At 38.0% G+C, this 15,423-nt stretch overlaps 1 protein-coding gene across 2 annotated transcripts in view; it reads left to right on the top strand.

The window, feature by feature from the left end:
* ULK4 (unc-51 like kinase 4) overlaps nt 1–15,423 on the top strand; it is a 511,648-nt gene that overhangs the window by 149,650 nt on the left and 346,575 nt on the right. For both annotated transcript variants that reach the window (XM_024753918.1, XM_024753910.1), the window contains 4 exons: nt 750–871; nt 1,020–1,076; nt 10,079–10,130; nt 10,233–10,327. In XM_024753918.1, the coding sequence (XP_024609686.1) occupies nt 750–871; nt 1,020–1,076; nt 10,079–10,130; nt 10,233–10,327 (326 nt within the window). The remainder of the gene's footprint in view (nt 1–749; nt 872–1,019; nt 1,077–10,078; nt 10,131–10,232; nt 10,328–15,423) is intronic.

The raw sequence follows: 15,423 nt of genomic DNA, 5'->3' as shown, positions 1-15,423 counted from the left end.
AAATGTTAAATTTGACCCAACCCATTATGGGAAAAGATATTTAGGTGCAGAAATTCAGAATATTAAATCAAAGTAATGAAAATATCTTCATGGCTGATTTGACAGTAACTTTTTGCTCCTTACTAATACTGTGGGAGATTTTTGCCTGTTAATGACTGAAAATAGAGCATTTCAAAATTTATTTGGATTGTAACCTTTTTAAAATCTGCAAACCAAAGGCCATGAGCTGGTCAATTGATAGTTGAGTTTCTTATTTCCTGACTCGTCCTATCTCAGGAGATGAGGGATTCAGGTATCCAACAAACAAGTTTTATTTATTATTGGACTTGCCATCCGGTGAGAAGTATTAGGAATTGGTATCTTATTACTACCACCCTGTTCTATTGTTAAAAAATTCAGACCTATAATCTGTTCACTTGTAATTTTCTAATAACTTTTTTCTGTTTACATAAGTAATGAGTGCTCATGGTTGAAATTTGGAAAGTGCAAAAAAAAAAGAAGAAAAAAATCATTTCTATTTTAAATTTCTAGGTGAGATATCAATTTTATATCCATCCTGACCCCAGAGGCCACAACTTTCTGTTGTAATGTCAAGAGTTGTGAATAAAACAATGCAGCTTCTACCCACTTCTTTTATTTGGAGATTAATTGCCTCACTCAGCAATCCCATTAGTGTTCAACCCACAACCAGTGGTCCCTATGTATCTGTGGTCTCTAACCTCACGTGTGCTCTGGGGTGTGCTTCGCAGGTGACATTCTGAACGCCTTGGCTAACGTTTCTGGTCGTAAACACCCATCCACAGTTCAAGCGAAGCAGCTGAAGATGTGTCTCCCCCTCATGCCTATAGTGCTTCACCTCGTAACGTCTCAGGTATCATCCTGTTTGGAAAAAATGTATATAAATGTGACTCCCTTCTTTGTAAACTGGAGCTGAGAAACATCAACTCAGACAAAACATTTTCATTTTTCTTTTGTACATGGCTTTCGGGATTTAATCTGTGGAAACTTTCATCACACAGGTATTTCGACCTCAGGTTGTAACAGAAGAGTTCCTTTTCAGTTACGGAACTATTCTTGTGAGTAATGCTGAATTCTTCACGTTCCTAATAAAAATGTGGCTGTCTCTACTGTTTGTGGGATTTGGTGTCAGAATGAGGTAATTTTAAAGTCTTAGTGGTACTTATTTGTCTCTAGGGAAGTGACCTTTTTATATTTTTATCTGTTGACTGTAAGAAAATTTGACATTTGGAGGAAAAATACATTCTCTTCTGATAATGCACTTTGTTCAGAGACAGACCCAAGTAGCGTAAATAAGTCCATAGAAAACATTTTCATAGATTTTGATATTAAACATCATGAAAAAAATTAAAATAATAAATTAAAAATTTTTTATATATTTATATTTAAAGTGTGCACTTTGATACACTTTGATATGTGCACCCCTACGTTTATAGCACCACTATTTACAACAACCAGGACATAGAAACAGCCTAAATGTCCATGGACAGAAGAATGGATAAGAAGATGTGGTACATATATATAATGGAGTGTTACTCAGCCATAAAAAAGAATGAGATAATGTCATTTGCAGCAACAGGGATGGACCTAGAGAGATTATCATATTAAGCAAAGTCAGTCAGACAGACAAATATCATATGATATTGCATATATGTGGAATCTAAAAAAAATGATACAAATGAACTTATTTACAAAACAGAAACAGAATCACAGACATAGAAAACAAATTTATAGTTACCAAAGGGGAGGATGGGGGAGGGATAAATCAGGAGTTTGGGATTAACATATACACACTAATATTTAGAAAATAGATAACCAGAAAGGGCCTACTGTATAGCACAGGGAACTGTATTCAGTATCTTATAATAACCTATAATGGAAAAGAATCTGAAAGAGAACAGATTTATACATATATAAAAAATGGAATTCTGGGAATATAGCATCATCATTTACTTTGGCTAGCATTGTTGAGTTTTGTGCAGTATCTCTTTTTGTGATGGCATTTCTCTAACTTGAGCTCAATTTTTTTTTTTTTGAGCTCAATTTAATCTTGCCTTTAATTTTGAAGAGATGAGTAACAATGAAAAACAAATCATCATATTATCTTTCACTTTGATTTTTGCTCACAAAAAATAGCCTCTTTGTTCAAGTTGTGGCTCGTGAATTATGTTATCTTTTTCCCTTGCCTGGAATAGTTACAGTATGTACTATTGATAAAATGGGGAGCTGTACAAAGGGTCACACAGCATCTTCGGTCTTACTTTGATATTAATAATAAACAGTGAACGGAGATTTTCAAAATGCCATGTCATATAGGTATCTAGTTAAAATGAAGTAAACATCTCAATTTTATTGCTTGTTTGGAGTAAAAAGAAATGATTGCCACCCACAAGTGAGAATATAGTTTTCTGGAAGAGTCATCATACGGTGAAGTATGATGTCTTGAAGTATGAATGTTGAGAAGAGAGGTCACTGATTTTTGTAAGCAGTGTGTTTAGTCAGTGCAGTACGGGTCCTTTTGTACTCATTTTCAAAGTGTTATCATCCTTGAGTCCTGAATTCTACAAAGCACATAATTTTCCTAGTACATTCATGAATTTGAAAATTATTAGAATTTTGTCTGCCACCTCCTTAATTTGCTTTTTAATCGTTTTAAAGGACAATGTGGGGATCATTTTTAGCAGAACTATAATTCTATATTTCTAACTCCACTGCACTATCATATTGATGCCTGAAAAGAGTAATTTTGCCCTTGTAGCCCACCTTGGAACATTTTGGCACGGTGATCGTTTGGGACAGATATAATTGTGTTCATTCTCTTATTTTTTCTCGTGTAGTACTTTTCTGGGCCTACATTAACTGAGTACAGTTTAGGTTTTCAAGGAACTACCAATATAAAAGTCCTCCAATATAAAAGTCTTTGTGGACTTTAGGGAGACCTCATCTGCTCCATGTAACTCATCGGCTTCCACTGAGAAAGGGCCTCCTCATCTTCTTCTCCCAGGGGTGGGTGTACCCTTTGAAGGTTGGGGGTGTTCTGTAGGGCTCTGTATGGGTTTTCTTAACAAAAGCACTTTCAGGGCATAGAAAATAACTTGCCTAGTTCAAAGGTAATTGTGATAACTGAAAATTCTTTAGCAGTCTTTTCCCTGATAATGTCACTCAAGTACTGGGAGTTCATACACATAATGAAAAAGGTCTTTTGGCTCTGTTTGGACCATTTTCCTGGTTTGAGTCATGGCCAGTCCCAGAAATCTTTTGTTATTTTTCTTACCTCATCTGTTATTTGGCCTTAGTTGTGTGTTCATCTTTCTTTACTCGGTGTTGATGGCACTGATCAGACACTAGTCCAGGGAGAATAGTATTGGCTAAAATCAAGGACCTGGATTTAGTTACCCACCCAGCTCTAGTGTACGTTATGATGAACCGTTGAGAGTTAGATGTTGCTTCTGTGAGTTGATTCACAGTCTACTCAGAAGATGCCACAAATACTGTTGAAGTCACAGTGCCCCTCTGGTGCCGGAGGCATAGGCAACTCCCCGGCAGCCTACAGCCCCTTAGAAGTTCATGGTGTTCATTTGCACGGTAAAGCCTCTTGAGTTTTCTGCTTTGAAAGAATTACTTTACGTTTTGCATAGGCAAGGCTTTCCTGAAGTTGTTTGAGAGGTTTTGGGTTTGTTTTTTCTGGGGGGGTGGTGGTGGGGAGGTTGCACAGTTACAAATGTTTGTAGGCCAGTGTGCAGAATGGCTTTGTGGAGCTGGCCAGAGCACAGTGCTTCTCCCGTCCTGGTGGCCTGGGGGACCAGACCATTCATGTGTATACACTTAGCACGGTGTTGTGAAAGCCCTGTTGTTCTACCTGGAGGTAAATTATTAGTTTTAGTGTTTCTCAGAATGTGTCTGGTTGAGTAGCTACTGTATTATGGCAGGCCTGTTGTCCTTTTATATTTAAAAAATACACCTTAATTTGAGGTATCCAAGCTTGGTCCACCTTTAGTAGCTGTATACTTGGACTTCTGCTGAAGGAGCTCTCCAGGAACTGCTGGCCTGCCTCAGGTGGTATGATCTCCCCTCATTAGAAGGCTCCTGACGGCACAGGCCGGAGGGGGCATTGGAATTGTGTTTCCCATTGGCTTCAGTTTTCCTACTGGCACCAGGCACGGTTTGCCTGTTAACCTATAGACATCTTTTATCTTTTTGGTAGAAAAAGTCACGGTACTTCTTGGAGGTATGAGTAGAGGAATTAACTTTTTGTAAACACTTCTTCCCCAAGTAAAATGAAGATTTGGTCTCCTTATGTTTTAAAGAGGCAAGTGTTTGGAAGCAATTTAACAGGGCACTTTTAAACCATTATTAAGCTTTCAAAGGGTCCAGGCCAAAGAGAACTACATAGCTGATAATTTCTATTTTCACTTCTTATTGGCAGAAGCAACGTGCCATTGTATCTGCCTCCCTCTCCAGTTTAAAAAAAAAAAAAAGTACCTAGGGATACTTTTAGCAGGGAAACATCTAGGGAAGTGCTATGAGGAAGTTCTGCGGTTAATTTCACCATAGTTCTTTCGAGCCTCGTTGAATTGGCCTGAGAAACAGGAAGTAATGACAGGAAGGAAATCTGTTTGAGAACTCATGATGTGTATTATCCTTATGTTCACTGTGTTTCTTGTGTCCTTCTGAAAGTGCTCTTGATTAATGAGCTGAGGAAGAGGACTTTGTTCTTAAGTTCTGGCCTCATCAGTTGATAAAAGTACAGTGGTTGTGTGGTGGTTATAGTTTTCTACAAAAAGACATCAAAATTCAAATTTTCAAATGAAAGAAATGATAAAATTATTGTGGTTTTTCACATAAGAATATAATTACAATCTCTGTCATTGATAAATCTTCACTCATCCTGGGCATTGGGATGATTATTAAAAGACATACTCCTGCCCTCTACAGATTTTTATTTATTTACTTATTTAATTTGATTGTTTTGGCTGTACTGTGCAGCTTGTGGGCTCTTAGTTCACTGACCAGGGATTGAACCCGTGCCCCCTGCAGTGGAAGCTCTGAGTCCTAACCACTGGACTGCCGGGGAATTCCCTGCAGATTTTTATTTTAAGTGAATGTTGTTTTGTTGATAGATTGTGACTTCACTTGTACCAGATAAAGCAGAGAGAGTGTACTCTTGTATTTTTAAAAAATATACTATATAATAATTTTTTAAAACATCTTTATTGGAGTATAATTGCTTTACAATGGTGTGTTAGTTTCTGCTGACTATATACTTATTGCCACACGAATGTTCTTGTTGTAAGGTTTTTTCCTTTTCTTTTCTTCCTTTCTTTTTTTTTTTTTTTTAATACAGACCCCGAATTGATATACCCACCTTGCTTTGAGAGCTTATTCTCAGCTTCTCTGAAGTACTGAATAGTAATGCAGGGCACTGGTCTGCCCTGGAGGCACAGCTTTCCCTTTTTCTCTCTAGATAGGGCCATTTTTTTGCCCCACAGTAAGTGCCCATCCTATTTGTTCCCCTGCTAAACTCCCAGCTTTGAAGCTCACACCCTTAGAAGATGCCCCATGTACTGTGGTCACCTACAGATTTTTCTGGGTCATTGCTTCTCACTCAGTCTTTTAGCACTGGGCTCACTGTCGTTCTTAGAGAATCGGGTATCCCTAGGGAGGATCCTTCCAACACCTCAGCCTCTCAGCTCCTCAACCACCTCTCTCCCCATGAGCTTGTCTTTCCTTCCCTCAGTTCCCTCCGCCCATGGCCTTATATTCAGCGTCACTGCTCTCTGGCTCCCACACCTAATTTTCAGCTCTCTAGCCCTGCTCCCCATCTCCAACAGCCGTTTAATTCCTCTGAGACTTAAATTGGCCTTTTACCACTTTGCACTCACCATCCTGCCCTCCCTGGGCCCGGTGACTTTTCTCTTTACTCCCCTTAGAGTTCCTGGTTCAACCCCTATCACTGCCACACACACCCGTAATCCCTCTCCTGTCTCTTCCTCCGTTGTCCTCCTCTGGCAAACCCAAGTCCTCGTTCAGTTTAATTCTCTACCTACCGCACCCCTGCTTTGAGTGACTAAATATGGCTAGAGGAAAACATGACGAAAATAGCTGGTCTCACTTTAAATTCATGACTGCTCATCTCAAACAAGCCCTCTCTGCAGACTGGGACATCTAGTTCCTTTTCCTAATTTATACACCTTCACGCTCACCTAGATGACTCTTCATACGTTCCCTCCTCTCCTTGAATCTGCAATGCCTCCCTGCCCTGTCCTCACTCTCACCTGATTAATTCCTATTACACTGAGAATGAAGAAGAAAGAATAGATCCAAAGAGATTTAAATTGGTAAATCATTGAAACATTCAGTAGGGATTTTTTTTAAATTAAACTGGGGAGGTATAAGGAAGAAAATAAATTGAAAGAACCCTGTAGTTTCACCATCTAGAAAACCCTTGTCGCTGTTAAAACAGAAAAAAAATTAATGCATGTGCATAGCTAGAAAATTCCAACAGTGCAGAAAAGCAGAAAATGAATAGTGAAAGTGGGCCAGTAGTCCTCCCCAAAGGGAGCCTCTGCGAGTGGTTCCTGTGACTTCTTCCTCGAAAATTTTTGTTCACATCTATGTTTGTATATTATCTATATATTCTTTAAAAAATCATATAGAAAGATCATACTATAAACACTGTTCTCCCTCTTCTTTCTTTACTTAAGTAAGCTATTGACATTTAAGTAGATTTATTGAAGTCAAAAGACATCTTTTTATGAACTCTTTTCAACATCAAATCCATATTTATTCAGCCAGAGTTATGTGCCCATGTTGAAATTTTATGAAATTATTTCAGCCAAATTATTACGAAAAGCTTACAGTGCCTCTTTTTATTATTTATTATGTTATTTCGTTGTTAGTCTTTTTTGTTTTAGTTATAGACTGAAAAAGAGAATTCAAGCATTTATAAGACATATGCTTATTAAAGAAAATGTAGAAAATTATAGTGATATTGGAAGAAAAATATCACCTATAACTATCAGTCGTTAACAACCATTGTTAACATATTGTTGTTTACTTAGTGTTTTCAATTCATGTATACGCATTTGTGTGTAGAAATCTACGTATGTATATATAAGATATTTATATGACTTATACCAATACATGTGGTTGAAACTATGTTGAGTATATATAGATTTGTATTCTTTTTTCCATTTAACATTGTATCATAACTATTTTCCCGTATTTTGTGTATGTTATATATAGTCTTGTTTTTTGAATTTCTGAATTTTATTTTATTTTTTTATACAGCAGTTTCTTGTTAGTCATCCATTTTATCCACATCAGTGTATACATATCAATCCTAATCTCCCAGTTCATCACACCACCATATCCCCTCACTCTCAGTCTGTATGTGTCCCTAGGTCTGAAGAAGGTTTCTTTTAGCCAGCATATATATGGGTCTTGATTTTTTTGCTGAATTCTCTTAGCTTTTGCTTGTCTGTAAAGCTTTTGATTTCTCCATCAAATATGAATAAGATCCTTGCTGGGTGGGGTTATCTTGGTTGTAGGTTCTTCCCTTTCATCACTTTAAGTATATCATGCCACTCCCTTCTGGCTTGTAGAGTTTCTGCTGAGAAATCAGCTGTTAACCTTATGGGAGTTCCCTTGTATGTTATTTGTCATTTTTCCCTTGCTGCTTTCAGTAATTTTTCTTTATCTTTAATTTTTGCCAGTTTGATTACTATGTGTCTTGGTGTGTTTCTCCTTGGGTTTATCCTGTATGGGACTTTGTGCACTCCCTGGACTTGGGTGGCTATTTCCTTTCGCATGTTAGGGAAGTTTTCGACTATAATCTCTTCAAGTATTTCCTCGGGTCCTTTCTCTTTTTCTTCTCCTTCTGGGACCCCTGTGATGCGAGTGTTGTTGTGTTTAATGTTGTCCCAGAGGTCTCTTATCTTAGGCTGTCTTCATTTCTTTTCATTCTTTTTTCTTTATTCTGTTCCACAGCAGTGAATTCCACCATTCTGTCTTCCAGGTCACTTATCCGTTCTTCTGCCTCAGTTATTCTGCTACTGATTCCTTCTAGTGTAGTTTTCATTTCAGTTATTGTATTGTTCATCTCTGTTTGTTTGTTCTTTAATTCTTCTAGGTCTTTGTTAAACATTTCTTGCATCTTGTCTTTTTCTGAGGTCCTGGATCATCTTCACTATCTTTATTCTGAATTCTTTTTCTGGAAGGTTGCCCATCTCCACTTCATTTAGTTGTTTTTCTGGGGTTTTATCTTGCTCCTTCATCTGGTACATAGCCCTCTGCCTTTTCATCCTGTCTGTCTTCCTGTGAATGTGGTTTTTGTTCCACAGGCTGCAGGATTGTCGTTCTTCTTGTTTCTGCTGTCTGCCCTCTGGTGGATGAGGCTATCTCTAGCTCATTTTTTAAAGGAAACAAACTGATATATTTCCTGATTGTGTGTTTCATAATAAACTGGTAGGAACACTTTAGTGATTGTGATGAATTATTGGAGAGTCAGCATGAACTAGCTTGAGAGTTGAAAACTCCTGGGGGCTCAGTCTAAGGTAGGGGACACTTTGTGGGTTTTACCTCCAGAAGCTCCACGTAATTCTCACATTAAAGATTGGGAAAAAATCTCATGTTCTTGACAGTCCAGTGATTAAGACTCTGCGCTTCCAATACAGGCGCTGCAGGTTCGATCCCTGGTCTGGGAACTAAGATCCCACATGCTACTAGTGTTGGAGGGTCTCCTGCAGAAGTAGGGGGGTGGCTGTGGTTTCCCATGGGGACAAGGACACTCTATAGTCTTTTATATTTACCAAAAAATTTAAGAAAATCATTGGGTTATAATAAGATCTATTGATATTTTCCACTCCAGGCTAATTGCTGACATAATTATTTTTTATTCCAAGGCTGTCTTATATTTTATTTGCTATTTGTTATCATATCTAAAATATGATGTATGTATTATTTTGTGAGCTAGGGGCAGGCACTCAGTTGCAGTGTCTCCGTGCATCACCAGCACAGGTGCTCCGCCTGTTATTAGCCGGGGCAGTGATGGTTTCATTCACATCATGTTCACAGAGCACCCCGTCTGTTCGGAGCACTCACTTGGGGTCTGGGAGGTTCACCCCAGGTTGTTCACAGCTGAGCTGCTCAGGCCTGCCTCTGAAACATTGTTGGGGGTCATCCCACAGGGAGGCATGGGCATGGTGTGTGGGGCACAGTTAAGGGAGTTGGGTTCGGGGTACAAAGTATTTAGGAGGGTCTCAGAACAGTGGTGAATTTTGAAGACAGGCCTTTAACTGCTGCATCTTGATGCAGTACTGATGCTCAGGGTAGCTAAAGCTTGACCTCCCTTTGAGATGACTGTTGCTCCTGATTCAGTGCCATCCTCACTAATGTCCCAGTGTACTGCGTGAGTAAGTTTGGCACGTTGGAAATGGTTTATGTGTCAACCGGATTATCCTCACTTTACCAGGTTGACCTTTCTGTGCTTATATTGCTATTGATTTTATTTTAACATTTCGTCACACTGGTAGTGATTTGTATATTTAAAAATGATTATAGTTTATAGTGTATATATACTATTCATATGATCATGTTTCAAAGCTATGATTATAGTGTTCATAATATGTATATAGTACTTAATGCCTTCCACGAGTTATTTCATTAAGAATGATAGATAGAGTTTTGGGCAAAATGTTACTGTTTTTTTAAGGACCGTCTTATAAATATTATTTATTTGCAGTTACCATTCATGTGTAGTGTAGAATTATCCAAGTTTTAAAAAAAATTTCTAATGACTTTTGTGTGTTAACTCCATCAAGAGACTTTCTAAAAATATTATCTTTCCGCTTCTGGGTAAAGAAATTAATGCCTACTTATCCCATGACATTTAGAAACTGTAGAAAAATATAATGCGAAGATAAAAATCACTTGATTCCTACTGCCTGGAGTTCATCATGGTGAACATCTATAGGATCATATATTCAGTTTTTTCTGTGCATGATTCTTATATCAGAGCTATTTTAAAATCTCTGTTTATTAACGTTTTTATTTTTTACAGAGTCATATTAAATCAGTAGACTCAGGAGAAACTAACATAGATGGAGCCATAGGTGAGTAGACCATGGGACATTTTACATGTGTACTTGAGGTATTCTGATATTATGATTTTGGACATATAAATAAACATCTATAATAATTAACTGTATTTCTAGGACTGATGGCATCAGAAGAATTTATCAAGATCACCCTGTCGACTTTTGAAGCAGTGATACAGTATCCTGTTTTATTGAAAGACTATTGCTCTACGGTCAGTTCTGGTGACTTTGGAGAAAGATACTTCTTTGTTTACTTGGTAATTCCGTATATAAAGAGACTCGTTTACATGTGCTTGGTTCATATATGTTCCTCACATGAAATAACCATTGAGAAAAGTTGCCCCTTGACAGGATGAACATAAGAAATCCCTTCCTTCCTTGTTGACTTGTTTTTGGTGGTTCTTTGCTCATTATTCTCTTTCCCTTCTGGTCCACGCCTTACCCCCAGTGTGCTCCTTCTTACTCCTTGCCTGATTATTGGTTGTAACCAACAGCGAAGACTCTTAGAGTTTCTCAACCTTGGGCTATGGGCACTTGGCGATGGATGGTTCCTTGCTTTGGGGCACGTCCTGGGCATTGTAGGCTGTTTACCAGCATCCCTGGCCTATACATCGTAGATGAGGGTAGCACCCAGTCCAGCCCCCCTCGGCCGCAACAACCAAAAGGGTCTCTACACATTGCCAGATGTCTTCTGGGCAGTGAAATTGCCCCCATTTGAGAAACTGTGCCTTAGGGTGAGCCTTAGGTGAGCTGAGTGACGACTTTAGAGGAGGGAGGAAAGTTTTGTGACTACGTTCTCATCAGCAGAAAGCCTTCAAGAAGAGGAGCCAGGTCAGACGAGGACCACAGCAATCATTTTCGTATTCTCCTGGTTCTAGGGGTTGACTTAGGTCAGCAAGGCAGTTCTCAGTCAGGGTCTTTCAAGAGGTTCCAGTCAGTGGTGCCTGGTGCTGGAATCATCTGAAGGTCACTCCCTCACATGTCTGCCTCCAGCTGGAACTCTGCAGGCATCTCTCTCTCCATCTCTGTGGGTGTCTCCAGCAGGGAGAATTCAGGGTGGCCCGACTTCTTGCATGGCAGCTTAGGACTTTAATGATACATTCTCAAGAGAGAGGGGATAATTATAATAATAATAATAATAATTATTATTTTTTTGCGGTACGCGGGCCTCTCACTGTTGTGGCCTCTTCTGTTGCAAAGCACAGGCTCCGGATGCGCAGGCTCAGCGGCCACGGCTCGTGGGCCCAGCTGCTCCGCGGCATGTGGGATCCTCCCGGACCGGGGCATGAACCCGTGTCCCCTGCATTGGCAGGTGGACTCTCAACCACTGCGCCACCAGGGAAGCCCGGGATAATTATTTTTTGAGGCTAGGAAATGTCTACCAGCTCTTTATGGTTGTTCTCTTTTCAATATATTTTATTATAAAATATAAAATACAGAAAAGTGTATTAAAGTGTGTGTAGTTTGATGACTAGTTGTAAAGCAAGTGCTCAAGAAATCACCACCCAGTTAAAAAAGAAAAACAAAACACAATGTTACCATTCTGAGCCCCGAAGTCCCCTCAGTCACAAATCCTTTCCTCCCTGGAGAGGGGACCACTATCCTGACTGTCATAGTAATCATGCCCGTGCGTTCCTTTGTGGGCCTGTGCCTGCATTCTTAAACAATATAGGCTGGTTTTGCCTGCTTTTGCTGTTTGTTTCAATACCGTATGTATGCATTTGTGACTTGGGTTTTTTTGCTCAGCGTTTGTAACATCCATGTTGTTAAGTATCTTTGTGCTTTTATTCTTCATGAGTGTATAGTGTCCCATTATAGAAACCTGAGTATATGAAATATCACAGTTTACTTATTTATCCTTGATAGACATTAGGCCATGTCTAGTATTTGGCACTTACAAACAATACTGCTATAGATTTTCTTGTTTATATATTTTGCTCCACATAAGCATGCATTATTTCTGGGGTACATACATAGGAACGGAATTAGTGGTTATAGGAAATATGCAAACTCAGTTTGTCTAGAAAGTGACATTGTGTTTTCCAGAGAGGTGGTGCCAGTTTACTTTCACACCAGCACTGCAGGACCTCATGTCCTCGTTCTTCCCAATTCTTGTTATTTCAGCCTTTTAAATGAATGGGTGTATAGTGATGTTTCACCATAGTTTTAAATTGTATAGTCAAGACTACTTATGAGGCTGAGTGGTTTTTCACATGTTTACTGGCCATTTGGGAATAATCTTTTATGACGTGCTTGTCCACGTCTTTCTAAGATTTTGGTTTTCTTGTGTAGTTTTTCAAATTTATTGGCGTAAAGAAGTTCATAGTAGTTTCTTGCCAATTTTTCTTAGTGTTTGTGTAATTTAATAATATATCCTTTAAAAATATTTGCTATTTACTGTTATTCCTTCTTTTTCTTTTCTTTAACAATCTAACTAGAGCTTTCTTAGTTTTAACTAACTTTATCAAAGAGCCAGCCAGTGTTCGGTTTTGCTAATCTCCTACATACTATATGTTTCTTTTCTATTTTATTAATTTCTGTTCTGTTTGCTTAATTTTGTTAATTTCCGTTCTGTTTGCTTCCTTTCTCCTATCTTTGGATTTATTCTGCATTCTTTTTCTAACTTTTTGAGATAAATAGTTTTTATTAAAGAGTTTTATTTTGAGATAAATAGTTTTTATTAAAGAGAAGAAAAATATTTCTTCTCTTCTGACATATGCGTTGAAGATCGTGTCTCCCTCCTAAATACCGCTTTAGCTGCATTCCATGAGTGTTGGTATGTAGCATTTTTGGTATCATTCAGTTAAAATATTTGCTTTCATTCATGGGTTATTAAGATAAATAAATTTTCAAACATATGGGCACTTTTTAGTTTTTTTAATAATTGATTTCTGACTTAATTGCATTGAGGTTAGAGAAATATTCTAATTTCAGTCTATTGAAATTTATTAAGACTTGCTTCATAGTCCATTACAAAATTTTTTGGTAGATGTTCTGTATGTGTTTGGAAAGAATAGGTATTTTGCAATTCTTAGGTGCAGTATTCAGTTATGCGTCTGTTAGGTTAAATTTATTAGTTATCTTGTTCAAATCTTTTCTATCTTTATTAATTTTTATCTGTTTGTCCTAGAAGTTACTAAGAGAAGTGTTTCTAAATCTCCTTTAAGGCTATTATGAACTTGTTTATTCTTGTGTAGTTCTGTAGTTTTTGTTTTATATATTTTGGAGCCATATTATTAGGTGCATGCAAATTTAAAATTATTATGCCATTTTATGAAATTGACCTTTTTCTCATTGTGAAGTGACCTTTATTTTCTAGTAATGTTTTTGTCTTAAGATCTGTTTCATCCCAGCTTAATATAATCATACCTGCTTGCTTCCTGATACATCTTCTCTCATTCTTTTCCTTTCAACATCTCTCTGTCCTTATGTTTAGATCTGTGTCAAGTAAATATCATATAGTATTTAAAAAAGTCTAATTTGACTTTTCCCTGGAACATACACTCCATTTACATTTACTGTAATTGTTAGTGTATTTAGATTCATTCCACCATCTTCTTTCAAGCTTTGTCATACATCTTTTCTCTTTTCCCACTTCTACTTTCTTATCTTTCTTTTCTATTGGCTAACTTTTTTCTGCATTTTTTTTTCTCTATGTAAGGTTGGTAGCAAAAGTTGAACTTCAAAAGAAATGATCTTTTCTTTAAGTAAAGTACAGGCCGTAGCCTACTCAACTCCGTTTAGTCCTCTCATGATATATATGTAACTTTTACCTGCTATATATATTTTTTTGATATTTTAAAGTCTGTCTTGTTTCTCTCTCTTTTTAACTCCCTTTTGTTATGAAATGATAAAAGAATACTCATTATTACTACTATAATATGGTCATTTGCCTTTGCCCCCATATTTACTACTTTTCTTGCTTTTCTTTCTTTCTTACTTCTCAGTCCTTCCATCTGGGTTCACTTATTTTTGACTGACATTCATCCTTCACAGTCTTCCTTAGCTTTGGGTGAGCTGGTGGCAAACTCTTTGTCTGATAAAGTCATTGTTTCTTTTTTTCTCCCCCCCAATATTTATTTATTTTATTTGGCTGCGTCGGGTCTTAGTTGCGGCATACGGGACCTTTTAGTTGCAGCATGCAGGACCTAGTTCCCTGACACTGGATTGAACCCAGGCCCCCTGTATTGGGAGCACGGAGTCTTAACCACTGGACCACCAGGGAAGTCCCAAAGTCATTGTTTCTTGAGGGAGATTTTTTTCTGACTGTTGAATTCTAGGTTGGCGGTTACTTTTGTTGTTGTTGAATTCTAGGTTGGCGGTTACTTTTGTTGTTGTTGAATTCTAGGTTGGTGGTTACTTTTGTTGTTGTTGAATTCTAGGTTGGCGGTTACTTTTGTTGTTGTTTAGTACTGTGAAGATACTATTTCATTGTCTTACGTTCTGGGTTGTTGCTATTGAGAAGTTCACTGATAGTTGGTTTTTCCTGTGAAGATAATCTGTCTCTCTGTTCCTTGTTTCCTCCTAAGACTTTTTTTGGGGTGGAGCGGGGAGGGCTTTTGGTTTCTATAGACTCACTGTGTCGTAACTAAATATGAACTTCTTTTTGTTTATTCTGCTGAGGATTCTGTGTACTTTTTGAATCTGCGGATTGTCCCTTTTTCTTCAACTTTGCAAAATTCTCAACCCTCATCTCTGCTTATCTTCTCTCTCCCCTGCTCTGTCTCCTGTTAGCAGCTCAGATCCCGTGTATATTAAACTTTCTCACTGTATTTTCTATACTTCTTACTGTCTTTCTGTATATTTCACCTTTTTCTCTCTCAGTGTTACATTCTGGTTAATTTTGCTCTGTTTCTGTGTTCAGTCTGGGGCCACATACATCCACAGTGTTTTAAATTTTGGTTGCTTTTCATGTGTAGAAGTTATGTTGTCACTAGAAATTCTGCTTGTCTGTTTTATTCAATCTACTGTATTGCTTGTTATAATTTCCTCTTCCTTATAGTTACTTCCCAGTTTGTGCTCTGTTTATTCACGTTTGTTAGATGTAGTTATTTTACACTGTCTCATAATTTCAGTGTCAGAAGACTGTGATGTGGTGTCTGTTATATCTTGCTCACACCCACTTCGTCTTGTTTTCTTGCACACCATGTTAACGTTTACTGCGTGTTGGTCATGGGACTTGAAATCTGTTTGTGGGCATTCCCTCAAGCCTAGTGTGGGATGTTCCCTCCTCCAAGAGGCTTCACGTTTGTTGGGGCCCTGCCAGTCAGGGCTACCTCAGACCATGGTCATTTGTACCCAGTGTGAA

This window comes from Neophocaena asiaeorientalis, unplaced genomic scaffold (assembly GCF_003031525.2).
Source record: "Neophocaena asiaeorientalis asiaeorientalis breed wild unplaced genomic scaffold, Neophocaena_asiaeorientalis_V1.1 scaffold121, whole genome shotgun sequence".
Classification (NCBI taxonomy): domain Eukaryota; kingdom Metazoa; phylum Chordata; class Mammalia; order Artiodactyla; family Phocoenidae; genus Neophocaena; species Neophocaena asiaeorientalis.
The sequence above is the reverse complement of the archived record's forward strand: the minus strand, read 5'-3'. Positions and strand labels throughout refer to the sequence as shown.